The sequence below is a fragment of the Orbicella franksi genome, chromosome 7 (genome assembly GCF_964199315.1).
Source record: "Orbicella franksi chromosome 7, jaOrbFran1.1, whole genome shotgun sequence".
NCBI lineage: Eukaryota > Metazoa > Cnidaria > Anthozoa > Scleractinia > Merulinidae > Orbicella > Orbicella franksi.
Window position 1 is genome coordinate 3890001 of NC_138151.1, and position 16469 is coordinate 3906469.

Genomic DNA, 16469 nt, shown 5'->3' on the forward strand with positions numbered 1-16469 from the left:
ATGCTGAGTTGAATTTGAAAGGAAGACTAAACTTCAGAATACCCGGCCACGATTGCGTGGCATTAATGTTCTGCTCCCGCAGTCCCGCAGTTGATTAATATTGTGAGAAGCATGCTCCCGCAGTCCTGCAGTCCCGTGGTCGTTAATTTTAAGCCCAGTCTCTTGGCGGACATAACACATACTTATCATACATAATAGACCTTTTTCACTTGGGCGGCTTGTTGTCCCATTACAGACCACGTGATATTCTCTGGAGAATTGTTCTTTTATCCATCTAAAAATTATTTATTCATATACACATGACTATTTGAAAATTTGAAAGGAAGAATTCTCAAGAGAATCATCACATGGTCTGAAATGGGCCAACAAACCGCCCAGTCGAAAGAGGTCTATTGTCAACAAATTCAAAGCAGACTGAAAACACTACGTTTATCAAAAACAAAAAAAACAGTGCGAGTATAATATCACGGCAAACAAAACCAACAAAGAGTGTGCGCTAGCATGAAAATATATACATGTATATTCTTCGTTCTTTAATGTGAAACTAAAAGACAGCATTTTATATCTAATAGGGCTTCGTAATTAAAATTGAAAGACCTACAAAACTAGACTTGCAGAAAAGTCCTTCGTCTTGTTTATTTACTACCCGCCTCGCGGCCTAAAAGTCGCAGCTCGCTTCGCTCCACTTGCTATTCTACTCTGAAAATCATGAGGTCCACTTGTAGCAAGTCTACTACAAAACTTACAAATGGCAAATTTTCTAATTTTAGTTATTTATTTATATTATAAAATTTCAAAAACAGTTGACAAAGATTTCCTCGGATCTCTCGCCCTAATGTGTTCATTGGCCTGTGCCTTTGTTTTGGGTCGTTAATTGGTCACATAGATTTTCTTTACATCATTCAAATATACATATATCTCCACGTAAATTCGGCCAAATATGTAGAAAACAGAGGTTTTCTGACTCCATATTTAGGTAGATTTAGTCTGCAAATTTAGTCTTCTTGTCATTTTCATGTAGTCACCTAATAAATGAAATGATGCAGCCATAAGGTGCGTCTGTTCGAAATATTTTAATGAAAGGCCCTTTAAAATAACTAACCTACCCTTTCATATGTCTCAACTTGTGAAATCCCTACCCTTCTATATACCTGAGGCCTAAAAAAGGTGTCCCTTTTATGCAGGCTGAGCCTCCCTTTATAGGTCATTGTAGGGAGTAACCCTCGGACGAATTTTAGTCTCAAGGACCCGGGCTGAAGGACACCAGTGAAGGTTTGGAGTAACCTTACGACCTTAACCGTTACAATAAAATTCCAGCGAGTTTTAGTTTCACTGTCTGATAGACGCAAAACACCACAGAAACACGAGTAGCACACACTGACAGAGTAGAAGTACGACTTTCTTAGTGTGTTTCCTTTCCATATTTCGAACTGCTATAACAGGGATTGCGGAGCGTATTTTGAATTGTGGGGCTTACAAGCGAGCTCTTAATTGCTTTTTTACGTTTCAGATGGGTTTTTAATTATCTTATGTATTTTTTTGCTCGAAATTGGGGGGCTAAAGCCTCCCGCCGTCCCTGTGTAAACGATCGTTCACCACATTCTCATAACAAACTCTTAGATTTACGCTGTGTTAAGGTCCGGTAATACGGGCAACATTTTCCTTCAACTTGTCTCGCAACATTGTTGCTTTGCAAGTTGAAACACATTGTTGCGCGTATTACCACGTTTGTGACCAACTTGTCTCGCAGCAAAATACAGTGTGGCAAGTCTGCAGAATTCTATAGGTACAATTGCTTAATCGTGTATAAAGATGGCGCCTTCTTTAATATAATTTAGCATTTCGACGAAGTTCCACTTCGACTTCTGGCCGTCATTTTCTTCTTAATTTTCCGTGCCAGCGAAGTTCTCTCAGTATGAAGCTCAGTGTCGTTTCAGGTAGCTAGGCGAAAAGTTGTATTTTTGCGACAGTTCTTCCAAGCCTTTTGCCTTTTTTCCTGCTTGTTTTGAAGGGACAAACGAGGTGTCCCAAAGACCATGATAGCCCTCGAGGTCTTTGTAAAGGACAAAGTTATGACTTTCCGAGAGTTACTGGTCTACTTAGAATTCAGGCTCGCCTTCACCGTCCGCCTTGTTTTTCTTCATTTTATTTGCCGCGCTTTGCGACAGCCAATCACAAGCGTTGAATTCAAATTTGTTGCGAGACAAGTTGTAGCTTCAGTGGTAATACGAGCAGCAAAACTAAAATTTGTTGCAGAAAGTAGAACTCGAGTCTACTTTGCGCAACATGTTGCCTCAACTTGCAACAATGTATTTTGCTGCGAGACAAGTTGGTCACAAACGTGGTAATACGCGCAAGCAATGTGTTTCAACTTGCAATGCAACAATGTTGCGAGACAAGTTGAAGAAAAATGTTGCCCGTATTACCGGACCTTTACGCAATTGAGTGAAACGCATTATACACTTAATTACTGGTCCGGCCGAGGGAAACAGTCAATCAGTTTTGTTTTCCGGAGAATCTCGAACAGGCATCAGAAGTGTAGCAGCTCTCGAACGCTTGTAATTCTTTTCATTGTTAGCAGCTGTTATTATTTTCGGGCTAGGGGCATTGTTTCTGTTGTTTGTAATAAGGCAACAAGAAGTGAAAGTAACTTCTGGTTAGTCAGAAAGAGAACGTGGGCGACATAAGCCATTGCCACGTGACCATAACTCAACCCAGAAGAGCGCGTGTTTAATTAAATTAAGCTGCGTGTCTCTGAGGGATAACTGCACTGCACTTTGCGCGAAAAAGTCCGCGAAAATGATAAATCCCGGGCGAAAATTTTAGGGAAAAGAAAAACCCCACCATTTTATCAGTATCTATAAAACCAGTTTCCATTGATCGACCTTTCTTAACAACTTGCCAAATCTGTGAACGAGCTACAGAGTTCAATGAGACCTCTCGATGTTTTTTACCCACCAAGGTACCTTTTAAGTCTTTTAGGGTTCTGGGCGAAGAGATAAAAGCGCCATACTGACTTATAAATGGTGGCTAGTTTAGTTTTGTCAAGCATGAAATCTTTGAAATTTCTATATGGACGAAGGCACATCAAAACACCATTACTGGCTATTAAATTCCCTACAGCTCTAATCTGTCTGTTTTAGAATCGCATTTATTAGACTTATTAGGGGTCAAATTCTTGTGCCATGGACGGGCTGATCCCCTTCAACGGTCTAAATTCGAGCAAGCAAGTTTCAATTTTCCAATCAACAATTAGATTGAGTTCGAGATTTCTATCCTGTGATAGAGATCGAGAGCGAATTATCTCACACTTTTTTTTGTTTTAAAATAAATCTACTACAGTCGAACCTCCAGTAGCTTCCAGTTGCGACCACCATCTCTCTTAAGCGACCACCTCTCCTCAGCGCGACCAGGGTTCCAAAATACCAAGTTTCCAAGTCAAATCTAATGGTCTAAGTTTTCTTATTGACTATATTTAGAACCTCTTGTAAGCGACCATCTCTTGTAAGCGACCGCGACCACTTTCAGAGCTAAATTGGATAATGAGGTGTTGTCACCATATTACATTCCTGGGTAGTACAAGAGACGGAAATTCCTCAATGGGAAGTACAGGCTGACTTTTTTCTCGAAATTGACTTTTCGCATGAATGAAACAGTTAAAACATTGGTAAGTCTATGCAGTTACCATATGCTAATGAGGCAAAATTTTGACCCAATATGGTCTAATTTTTCTTAAGCGAGACCTCCCGTACGCGACCACCTACGCTTGACATTTTGGGTGGTCACGTACAGGAGGTTCGACTGTAGTAGCCTCCACAGACACATAGACACTTTGAAAACGCAATGCGGCCGCCAGTTTGTTAACAAGCGCACATTGCTACGTTACTCACTATCTACAACAGAATAGATAGTGAGTAGCGTAGCCAATCAGAGAACGACATTCGTGATATCTGACAGTCATTGGCCTATGTTCACTAATTAATTAAATTCAGCCCACAAATGAGAATTTTTTTTTTCGCATGTAAATTTATTATGAAATACTACTTTATCATTTTTACCTAATTCTAAATGTAAACACTGGTGCTATAAGAAAGTATTTAAAATATCCCTGCTAACCATTATGTGAACATTACCATATTTAGCTAAAACTTTATTTTCATTTCTTTCCACACAAAATTTATAGCCCTTGATTACAAAATTAGTACGAAATTTACCAGAAATTTATTGTGAAAAATTGCTTTAGTCTATTTGTTTCAGACCCCGCCATTTATTATAAATGAATTACCTTATTACTCTTATTTTCCTATCTACTGTACCTCGGTACAATTCCATGTTTTGTAACCCATTAACCGTGGCTAGTATTCACACTATAAATTTGAACTCGCATTTTTTTAAAATATAATTCAGTTACAGTTACGCAAACATGTAATAATTAACATTAGATGTTAAAGATTCTAGTGTATATAAATATATCATGCAGTATTTTAAATGTATCACAATAAAATGCCAGTTATAAGCCCTAAACTTATACAACTTTAAACTATGTATGATGGTGCTGCATAGGCTTTTAACTACTAGTGGGGAGCTTATATCTGGTGAAGGCAGGAGCTTCTAAATGGCAAAAACACGTTTTGGAAATATGCTGACAAAGAAAATATTTTAAGACTCTGATGAGGCCTATATTGTAGGAAAACCACTGTGATTAAAATTCTTTATCTGCAATCATGCATGTTTCTAGCTGAAGTAAATTGTTCTGTGAGGATGTTTGCAAGAAAGTATAGGAAAGTTACCTAAGTAGGGCTCAAATTCAAGGAGAGGCTTAACTGGAATATTCTTCTGCTAGCAGAGTGATGGTGCAGTAACTAGAGGGCATGCAAGTGATGAGACTTATAATCGACATTTTACAGTATTCATAATTATCATGTGTCTCTACGTTACATTGTGCATATTCTAATTAATTTCAACTTACACATTTTCCAGTTACATAACTGACCTATAATTACCTAGTAACTATGGTAATGAACTCAATCACCTAATAAATCACTAATTAACTTAATTATACAATTTAGTGTGTGTATATCTAGTCTGTGACTATTTTAGGAATGCAATGCAAGTTATAAGTGTATCATGGCTGTGACAGCCCTCTAAATATAGCGTGACTTACTTGTTAGCTTTTGAATAATATTTCCTAACATATTTTTACAACAACCGCTTATTTGATTATGCATACTGTCACAGTAGAGCTTCTATTACAGTTTAAAGCACTTTTCAATTGAGTGTCGAAAAATCAAAACCATTGTTATCATGTCTGGCCAGTCACAGAGCACCCAAACAATCCTGTGAACCAATCAAAAATTATTTGAAGCAAACATGTGCAACTGGTACCAAGCAACCTGTTTTGGTTTAACTTCTGACTGGTGAAGGGATGGGGCAAGTTCTTCAAACCAGTCACTAAGGGTTAGGGTTAGCCAAATATGAATAATATGACACTCAAGTGAAAACTGCTCTATTATATGACACAACTTTACATAACAGAAAACACTTTAGAAAACCATCTGCTTTAAATAGTTACAACAAAACTACCTACAACCTCAATTTTTGCAACTGAATCTCATATCTACAAACTCCAAAAAAATATACATACCCTCCCCACAGTTTGAACACTGCCCCTCCCCGTTCTATAAATTTTCAGTTCAGCTTCACACTTTCTTTGAGACCCCCATCCCTTGGAATTTACAGTGGCACTCCATGGGTTGGGTGGGTATGGATGATAACTTTCTTGAACAAGTGAGAACTTAAAAAAGTCATATTAGTTGGATTTTTTTAGTTCTTTGTCGGTTATCTGCCTCGCTTGTCTTCGTGGATCTTATCCACCCTGTTTCTTCTCCCATTTGTTCCTCCTATCTTTAATGGTTACCACACTGTTTTTTTTTATGTTTCCCTTGGCTTGGAAAAATTAAGTAATGATAAATTCATTACCTACTCTGCCACTTTAGAAAGTACTGGTGAGTCGACCCTCAGAAACCAGCCCAGAAGAATGCAGGAAAATCTGGACAATTTTACAATAAAAAAGGCCAGCTTCTTGTCATCTTGTGGTCCTCTGAATTTCCTTTGATCTTCCGTGTTGGAGCCCTTTTTCTGGAATCCATCTCAATCAATAATTTGCTCTTGGTCTAAGGCATTTCAAAACGCTCTCCCTCTCATATTCTACTCTTAGTATATTGCAATATTATTGTTTTAACCTAATAAATGACTGGAAATACTACTTTCAGGAGTGCAACCAGTCTAAAAAATTTTTTAAAGTTTTCTTAATCTGATCTTTTTTGTGTGAACATTCTACCACAAGAGGCTTTTCTTGGAGTCATGGGCACTCCACTTTGGACAGCAATGCTGTTAACAAGAGGAGACCGAGCCCCCTGTGCTTATGCACCATTAATTCAAAATCAATAAAACAACAGCTCACAGGCTTGAAGTGCTAGCAATAAAGAACCTCTTAAATTGTAGTTTTGATGAGGGTTGACAGAACCCAACGAAAATATTAAGAACACAAAACAATGGATCAAGTTAAGAACACTTTTCCAAATAAATAAGTTACCTTTAAAAGTTATATAGAATTTGTAAATGGAAATTCAATTGATGGTCTAGGTGTTACTTAAGTAGCTTCAAGATGACACCAAACAGCAACAAAAAAATTGCAGTATTGTGGGTTACTGTTGGAAGAATGTCTCTTGATAAATAGTCATTGGAAGGATAAACAAAGGGAAGCCATTCCCTGAACAGCTGAAAAATAGTAGAACAAGTAGTAAAAAAAAGTCAAATTGAGACAAATTAAACCTTAATTAAATATTGTCTCCAGTTTGATAATAAAGTCAATGTATATAGTTGTTGATTGAATTCTACCTCTTCCCACCTTATAGAGATTACAGAGGTTTGCTGGACAATAACGGTGTTGAAATCTTACAAGGCCACAGTTGACAGAGTTTAGATTTTCTCACTCACTCGTCAAAACGAAATTTAGAACCGAGAAATATATCGCCATGAAAAACAACACAGAACTTGACTTTCAGGCTAGATGGCAGCTGTATGTAAAATTCATATTAGAAACTTAATTTATAGTATTCAGTCTTATCTTTATTTAATTTCATTATAATATCAGGGCACATAAAATAATTGATGTTACTAATGTTAGGTGTTACACACTGTATTAAGAATATGTAATTTCTTTTTGTTTTTGAACCTCACAAGGTTACAATAAAAAAAAGTGGGAAACTGAAAAAAAAAAAAGATTTTCTCACTAATATTTTTTTTAGCAGTGTCTTGAATCAGAAAGCACATAAGCCACCCTAAAGAGGTGACATTAAAATCTAATTATTTGATTCCCTTGCACTTTTGCAAAATTTTTGTTATTATAGAACTGGTGCAAAAGTAAGACTAGTGTACACACAAATATTATCAATATTACTTTTCCCACTAGTCTACATGTTGGACAATGTATCAATTTATTATCTAAACAACAATTTCACTTTCTTTTCTTGATTAGTGACTGTGCAGGTAATATTAACATACAAAAGCAGTACTTCACAAAATGAATTTGTCCACCAACCTTTAGATTTCCTGGTTTTCCAAGACAGCGTAACCTTAGATCTATGCTACAATAACATTAATCAGAATAAAAAATTAAGACTTTTATAACAATCACAAACCTGTCTTGTATACCATACAGGAATGCTTGTCATGTGCCTTTTAGGTGTTTTGCTTAGCAGAATTTCAGGCAGAATTAGCCATCTTTTTCCATCAGCATTATACCAGCAGAATAAGGAATTTACCAATTACTTGAATAGAGTCACATTAATTGATTTATGCTTTTGTATAAACTATTAACTTCTTATTAATTTTTACAGGTACATTTTATTAACATGACAATCAAATACATTGCTACTATTCAATACTAATGGAATCATCCAGTGACGATATGAACGGAAGAAATTTGGACAGTACAATTAAAAGAAGGATAAGATCAGAGTTATTGCGTGAGGCCAGCTGAGAGAAAATCTAGCTTCTTTTGTGCTTTGCCAGAGTTCTCCGTAAGCTCCGGCGACCGACGAAACTCGCTGTCTACTCATCCTTGGCGCACTGGCTACTTATAGTAAATAAATTGTGAAAAACTTTTATTTGTAACAATGTGAGCCTATCCGTCAATAAAATCAAGCAAAAAAACAATATGTCTAATTTTCTCAACAAATAAGTAGCCATTAAAAAATACAACTCTTATAGCTGTAAGATAAAAGAAATCTGAAATCATTCAGGCCGTGAGAATTGCCGCCAAAAATGTGACGTGAGTACTGTGACAGCAGCACTAAAATATTTGACAGTCGAGGTTAAGTTGAAGCTGTTTTTCCTCTGAAAGTGAAGCGAAAAACCCAGCAATTTCTGTTCAGTACCAGGGATAAATTGAAAAGAAAATAGAGATGACACAAACGAAGGTCATAAGTTGTTTTCTTTCAAAAATATAATTAAAATTAGTGCTTTTATCTCCAGTGAATGTACATGTAATTTAATTAGTTCTATAAACACAACGAAATGTAACCCAGTGCTTGGCTCGCACATGGAGGATTTTCAAGAACAAATAACTGCAAAGATTTCTTTCAACAAAAGAAACAAACTCTGCAAGATCTTACACAATCTTTAAACTCAGCAGCTGTAAGATGTTTGTGTAAATATTGAAAGTGAGATATAAAACTAGCGAGCTTATCGAGCAGGGAAGTATGAATAAATACATGCACTATTTCAAGGCTTCATTATAAAGCGAAACTTTTGCAAAATATGTCAAGTTTAAGTTTGATTGTATTAATTTTATCACTTTTGAAATCATGAACGAAAAACCCAAACTACCGCAAAGGTTCAAAATGTTGATGATGGTCCGCACGCTTAATCAGAAAAAATCCTGAGCTTAAATCCGCAGGAAACTTCACCAAGTATTACAGGCTTGCGCTTGCAACGGTTACCAATCACAGGCTTCATCACATTCAATGATTTCCACCCCTAGCACTGTGTTAAAGCTTTTCAAAACCTGTCTTTTAACAAAATATATGTCAAACCTCAATCTAGTACCTTCAATGCCAGCAAAACTCTTTTCTCGTTTGGCTTTCTCATCTGTTTTTACACGCGTGATTGACCACAAAATGAGAACGTTTTTGATATTTTTTTTCAAATTTGATACGGATGACGATGATTAACCTGTTCAACTAACACAATATATTACATGTATGCTTTTCTCCGTGAAATTGCTTTTCTTTAACAAAAGAACAAATCCATGATTGCTTAAAATACACTGAAATGCACTTTTTAGAACCCAAATTTCAAAATTTTCCCGGGGAGGCTCCCAGACCCCCCATGAACGTAAATTTACGAGACAACCAGTCAATTCTCCCCACAGTAATGTTATACTGAAGTCCCACACAGGGCAGATCAAATATTTACAATCACCAACCTGAAAAGAACATGATAGTAACATCCTATGGCCGCCAGTGTGTGCCATAATGCATGTAACTGTGCAAATGGTCTGACAGGAGGGAACAGTGAATTCCTTACGTCCCTGATAAAAAAAAGACAGCACTTTCAGAGATTAATGGAATCATATGTACTAGAGGCATCCACAGTCAAGTATTAAACAATACCTCTGATTGACCCTCGATCATCATCTCAAACATCATCTCGATCACCACTCAATTGAAATCTCAATCGATACTTAGTTGACACTTAAGAACAAAACTTGATTGACATCTCGATCGACACTCAATTGACACTCCGTCGATAGCTGGCCAAGTGTCAACCAACTTATATTTATCGATCGACACTTGAATTCGTTGACTCTCGCCTGACTGTTGACTCAGACATGTCGATTGAGTGTTGACTGAGTATCACTCAAGATCTTGATCAGAAGATGTTTCTGGAGTGATGATCAAGGGTATTGATCGACACTTGACCTTGGATGCCTTTAGTAAACATGATCCGATTAATGCAAGCTCTTTGAATTCCTGGCAACAACTTTAAAGATCCTAAAGATTCTTGACCAAATATACTTTAGGATCTTGATTAAGAAACTTAAAATGATACTTGCCATTTACTGCTACAAAAGTTTGATATATTCAGGAGGTCCTTAAAATAATTTCACCACAGAACACACCAATATGAGTGCCTCTTACCTTATGTATGGACAAAAGTTGTTGTCAATGTTCCAAAGAATAAATCCAACTGCATAGCTAGAAAAAAGTCAATAATTTTTCTTTTTGCATTAATTTATAAATAAAGTTCACAGACAGTGAATATTTATCAAATCATATGAACAATTTCTCTGGAATTTCTAGTTATATTTACTCATTTTATTCAGTTTTAGTATTTATTTAAAGCATTTTTTTAGACTACGAGTAGTCCCTCTTTCGCTTAGTCCGTCGTGCATGACGCGAAAGAAAACCGCAAGAAAAAAATGGCCGCACGAAATCCTGGAGGCGAGGAGCGCGCGAAAGGAGGGACTACCGCCTAAGCCCAAGAGTTTGAATTATGCGTTGCTCTCACAACACAAAAATATGATTGGCTTATGTTAGGAGCGTTGACAACATGTTGTCAACATTCGAGATACCTGTGACGTCTTGCAGGAATGTTTTGGAACTGGAGCAAATCAAAGCGGTACCTGGCAAATCAAAGCGTTGGAATCAAGCTTCGCAAGCCGTGATGTTCTTGCGAATCTGCCAACAGGCTGTGGAAAGGTTTAAATTTATCCAGTGTTTTGTTTGGCAGAGCTTTCTGCCTCCAACCCGACTGCAAGCGTGTTAGTGATTTTGCCGCTCAACAGCATTGTCTAAGTCAGCGACTATAAATTTACTGAGCTTGGCCTTTTTCTGCCGTCCATTTGAAAGATTGACCCGGCCTCTCACTTGAAACCGGACATTCACCTGAACTTTTCCACATTTCACCGCAGTTGGATGATCTCCTATGTATAATGTATAATGTATAATGTAAATTCTCGGTTGAAACTCCGTTGAAATTTTCGCAATAACTTTTAGACGCAGCGAAAATCGTTACAAGAGGCCTCTTTCGCCGTCTTCTTTTTAAAACTTCTTCGGCAGTTTCGCTGAACGAACACTGAACGAAGATATACTTCTCACGGCATATGTTTTTGCCTGGCTACTTGAAGAGTAGAGTAGAGCAATTTTATTCAGATCTCCTGGGGCTATTGATAACAGGCGATAATAAGAGGACGTCAAGATGAGAAATCCTACACTGAAAAATCACTCAGCCGTGAAAGGGCAAACTCTTGGGCTTAGGCGGTAGTCCCTCCTTTCGTGCGCTCCTAGCCCCCAGGATTTCGTGCGGCCATTTTTTTCTCGCGAATTTCTTTCGCGTCACGCACGACGGACTAAGCGAAAGAGGGACTACTCGTAATCTAGCATTTTTCATATGTAGAAAAAAAACTGATAATAAACACACACAACAATAATATTAATAATTAATAAAAGCTCTTACCTTACAAGTGATATGGTCAAAAGTTTCTTTGAACCATTGTGTTTTCTGCCATGAAAAAAATAATCATAATTTAATATATATCAAGGCTGCAGTCTGGGAAAAATTATGAGGAAAGTAAGTTTTTCCAGTCGCCCAAAGGCAACGTTAGTTGCCTGTGGCACCCAGGCACTTCAGCACAGCCCTGTTAAGGTATTCTAATAATACATAAAAGACCAGGGTTTTCTTTAAGGGCTGGGTTAACCGGCTGTAAGGACAACTTTGCCTGCCTGGTTTGACCATCTAGAGTAAAGTTTTTCTTATAAAGAAGTTAAGTTCAAAAAGTTTTGCACGCCTGAGAAAAGCAGTTGCTCTCTTGCTGGAAACGTTAATGAAACCCCTGAAAGACAGCTGTGAGAAGGCCAGCAACTAATAAAAAAACCCAGCAAATCAGAATACTTTATGCATGATCACGACAAATTCATGACAATCTTTCTTACCTACAAGCCATACCAGTTCTAATGACAAGGGTAGCAACAAGAATACCATATGCCCACTGCAGGAAAAAGGTTACAACCATGGATTATTACCATAGCAAGAAATGGCGAATTGAAACTTAAGGTATTTATTAAATAATATATCTTTATATTAATTAATATAAGTTGCAAATTTTATATTCAAGTTTAATCACCAAACTAATTTTGGCACAAAATTTCAACGTTAATTTTATAACTTCACTAGTGAAACTACTACATGCAAATTATCATGGCAATGTTTTGCACGGGATTTCTTGATACAATAAACAAGTTAATAACCCACGATTATAAGGGTAATATTATTTTTCACCCATGAAGGCGAGGGAAGTTATAATAATTTTGACAAAACACATGTGAAATTATTTCCTAATTTCACTAGTCATCTTTTGATTACCCATACATATAATTGTCAAAAAAATATACCTGGAATATCAGTGGATTCACAACAGTCAGATACACCTGGAGATCAATACAGAGTAACTGTCAGTTGAAATGTAACACATTTAAATCACATCACTGAAAATTGTCATTTACATGAAACTCTTTAACTTTCTCTTTGGGAGCATGTACATTTTTTGAGATGAACCATTATTTTTTTGAGCAAGATACAACTTGCAGCAAAGTTTAAACAAATTCTGAACATGGGTTTCAGAACCGTCTTAATTAAATTATAACATCAAATTTATGATCTACAGGCCCATGGTACACACATAATGCAGGTGAGTTGGCAAGCACATAAGTCCATAATAAAGACTAATTTAAACCTGTTAAATCTCAAACACTAATTAGGACTGCATTTTATCATGCAAGGCATGTCCCCTTGTGATGACTCATAAGGGAAAGCTTAGCTTGTGTGTCTTAATAATCCTAACATCAGTACAAGTTATGCTGACTGGAGGCTTAGTGTGTGTTAAACATGGCAATTGCCAGATTGATCAGTGGGGAGAGGCATGACAAATGAAAAGCCCTTGGGCCCTCTGGTCATGGGGGTTAGACATGGGACCAATAACCACCCTTAAATACATACAGAAACCACTTGAACCTTATAAAATAAGCAACAGGCAAGCAGTAAAGTGGCATAAGTAATTAATTGAGCACTGGATGGTGTATTAAACGTTAAAAACTACTTTTTACTTAAAAATAGCTTACCAGGGTGATCATAGCACAACAGACAATAAGAATTAATGAGAGTGTAATGTTGTGCTCCCGTGGGCGATAGGAACAATGCCAGCTGAGCCAAAAAGAAAATGAACAATGACAAATGTATGCAACATCAAGCAAAAAGCTAACAGGTCATGTAATGCAATATAAAAGATAAAATATACAGTAACATGTCTTCTCATTAAGTTTGTCATTGAAGCAGCAAATGATACATTCCCAGAAAGCTCTGTTTTTAAATAAAATTTCTCTATTTAATAGTAATTAATTAATACTTTTTAACATTAATAATAGGAATACATGTAGTCAATTAAATAGATATGAACCTGCATTGTTGAGTTATATAAGAACACTAGAACTTTTAAAAGCATAAGAAGAGCATCTAGTCAAGAGCCAGGTGCGAGGCATAACTCAGTGCCTCTAACAATATGTATTGTCAGTGTTTATGTCACTCAACAATGCTGAAGACTTAGTTGACTGTTTTCTGTATAAAATGTTCAAGACACTTTGTAAACACTTGGTTGAATTGTTAGATGTGATATAAGCTGGGACTACATAACTCTATAAAGCATAAGCATAGCACAGGCCTGTGGGTTTATGATGGAGCTCAAATAAACTGAAACTGACCAAAACTAGTCGTGCATGCAATTCCTTGAACATTTTACAACTTTCTCATAGAACGGTTTTAAATTGAGTGCCATAAAACCAAAACCAAAGTAATCACTCTAGCCAATCATAAAGGACACAGACAATGCAGTGAACCAATGAAAACTCTAAGTAATTACATGTAGCTGATGCAAAGCGCAGGAAAATGCGTGCAAAGTAGTCTCAATTGGTTTTGGTTTTACTTTTAATTGGATGAAAAAGTGGCGCGAGTTTCTTAAGCCAATCGTCCAGCGTAGGTAAACGCAAAGCCAATTAGTTTTCAGCACTCAATAATAATAATTATTATTGAAAACGGCTCTAATATTCTTTTTTTCAATTTAATTTGTAAATTTATTACTAATAGAAAATGTTAAGATAACTTACATGCAAAATATTAACACACAAGTACCATAAATCATTGGAAGTTCATCAAGAAGCTGCAGCAAATAAAATATTTTTCATTAGAACCCCTTGAGAAGTACTAAGTAAACAAGAGATAAACAGGAAAGTACTGTAGGTGAAAAGGATTAAACACATTGGACTAAATTCCATAATTCCTTACCTGCATTTCATATAACAGTGTAGCATGAAAACAAAATGAGCCTATTCCCACAACTGAAAAAGAAATAATTTATTTTAATAGAAAAGAAATTCAAAAGTCGCCTTAACCTTAGTGCACATTCAAGAAGTACAGGTGATGGTACGGGAGAAAAATGTGATTTATCGGGGTGGTGGGGAGGGGGGAGGGGGGCAGGGGAGCTGGTGGAGGTGAACAATCGGAGCTAGCCAGCAGCCGTTTTATAAAGCTGATCCCGCTTATCTAAATACTCACCTCTTAAAAGCAAAGCTTATGACAACTTAAGCTAGTTAGGATGTCAATTTTTTTTTTTTTTTAGTTAACCTTTCAGTCTGGTTAGCTTAGTAGCTATTGTCACTAGCCCACAAAAAATATCCTCCTAGTATGACTGATTAATTAAAAATTAAACAAATACAGTAATTTCACTTCATACAGTCTGTAATTTGAATTCTTCAAAACTTTTCCCCAAAAAGCTACACTTGCCTGTCGGGCAAGTACAAGATGGAATCCACCAGCCCCACACTATTTGGAAGAAAACTGACCACCCAGATTATGAATGAAGAACAATAAATTATTGAACAGAGTAGTACCTTTCTTCGTAACAGACCAATGGTACTGAGACATTCAGCTGTGAAAATTGTCGATAGCTTTTCTTGCTTTTTGATTGGCTACTTAAAAAAGTCCATAAAATCTCATTGGTTTAAGAGTTGACAGTCTGACAGCTGAAATTTGAACTTGCAAGATTGCGTAAATTAAAATTTTTTCAGTCTGTACTCTTATTGATGATAAAATTGAGCCAATCAGCACACGAGAAATTAGACAGTTATTGTAAAAATGGGTATGAATCCGTGCATGAGTACTGGCAAATTGCCATGACTGTCACAATGTGCTGAAAGCAGGCACAACACAACTTACCACACAGTGAAATGAACGAAAAGGTGTAACGTCTCTCCAACTTGTTCTCCCACGATAAAATTGCTCCAACGAATGGGGGGATCAAAAACAACCAGTTGCTTATAGTGTTCCCTAAATAAAACAACAAAGAGAAACAATATTTGCCATAACACAACAGCCATTATATGTACGTAAACCCGCAAAAGAGATTAGTTTTATTTTTTTAAAATATTGATTCACAAATTTGAATGACAAAGGAATTTAAAATCGATGTTTGAAAACAGTGAACATTTCACCAACAATGTAGTCTGCATCTGGAAGTAAAAGAGAGGGTGCTAATTGATCGGACCACCCAGGAACAAGTAATCGGCTAATTTAGTTTTCCAAAGCACAGTTTCACGCCTTTTGTGGGTCGCAGCTCGATTACATCAAATGAAATTGCTTCCGGCTACAAACACGCAAAACTTCTATTAAATCCTAAATAGATCCCAAATACAATACATTGCCCATTGCAATTCACGGCTCGACACCATCTTTGCATATAACTGTTCGTCATTAAAACTGCCACGTTCGTTCTTTTTAGGGCATTAAAATTGCAACCGAGTTACGTAAGAAAGGTTAATCACGGAACACAAATTTCTCCAAAAACATTAGGTACCCCAGTGGCTAATACTGTAAACAAGAATTTGAGTAGTGCAGAATTTCAGCGCGTCAGCTGGGCTAACTCGATCTGGATCACTCATCAGTTGTTTCGATTAAAGTGTAGCGACTGAATTAAACACAACAAGAAAAGAATTCAATGGCATTGAACAAAAGTTGTTTTAAAACAATGCGGTGAACTGCTTTAATCATTCGAAAGCAGCTTCGAAGTTTCGATCAACAGCTGCATTACGAAAATAAGCTCATAACGCCACTTACAGAACTCCGCCAGAAAAGAAGTCACCGCGTAATTTTCCTCGCACCAGTCGATCGTCGAAGTTACTTCCCCCCAGAAGCCTTCCCCATTAGAACTCGTCGTTAGAGGTGCCATTTTCAGGATCGTCCACACCGTGCTGGTGGAGTTAATAGCTCAAGAGTAATTGCACACCTGTAATGTATGCTCACGCCCCTAAAGCACATATTCTGAGTCATCATCAGCGAACTGAATACTTTTTTAACTT

At 36.8% G+C, this 16469-nt stretch overlaps 1 protein-coding gene across 1 annotated transcript; it reads right to left on the bottom strand.

Annotated features, from left to right (window-relative positions):
• Positions 1-5711: 5711 nt before the first annotated feature.
• On the bottom strand, positions 5712-16460 carry LOC145493178 (alkaline ceramidase 3-like). Its single transcript, XM_081472596.1, has 12 exons — positions 16228-16460; positions 15331-15441; positions 14401-14453; positions 14223-14275; positions 13185-13266; positions 12459-12494; positions 12000-12055; positions 11524-11568; positions 10206-10262; positions 9491-9595; positions 7604-7649; positions 5712-6780 (listed from the first exon to the last, which is right to left on the bottom strand). The coding sequence occupies exons 1-12, from the start codon at positions 16337-16339 to the stop codon at positions 6649-6651; spliced, it is 888 nt and encodes a 295-aa protein (XP_081328722.1). The 5' UTR covers positions 16340-16460; the 3' UTR covers positions 5712-6648.
• Between the last annotated feature and the right edge of the window lie 9 nt (positions 16461-16469).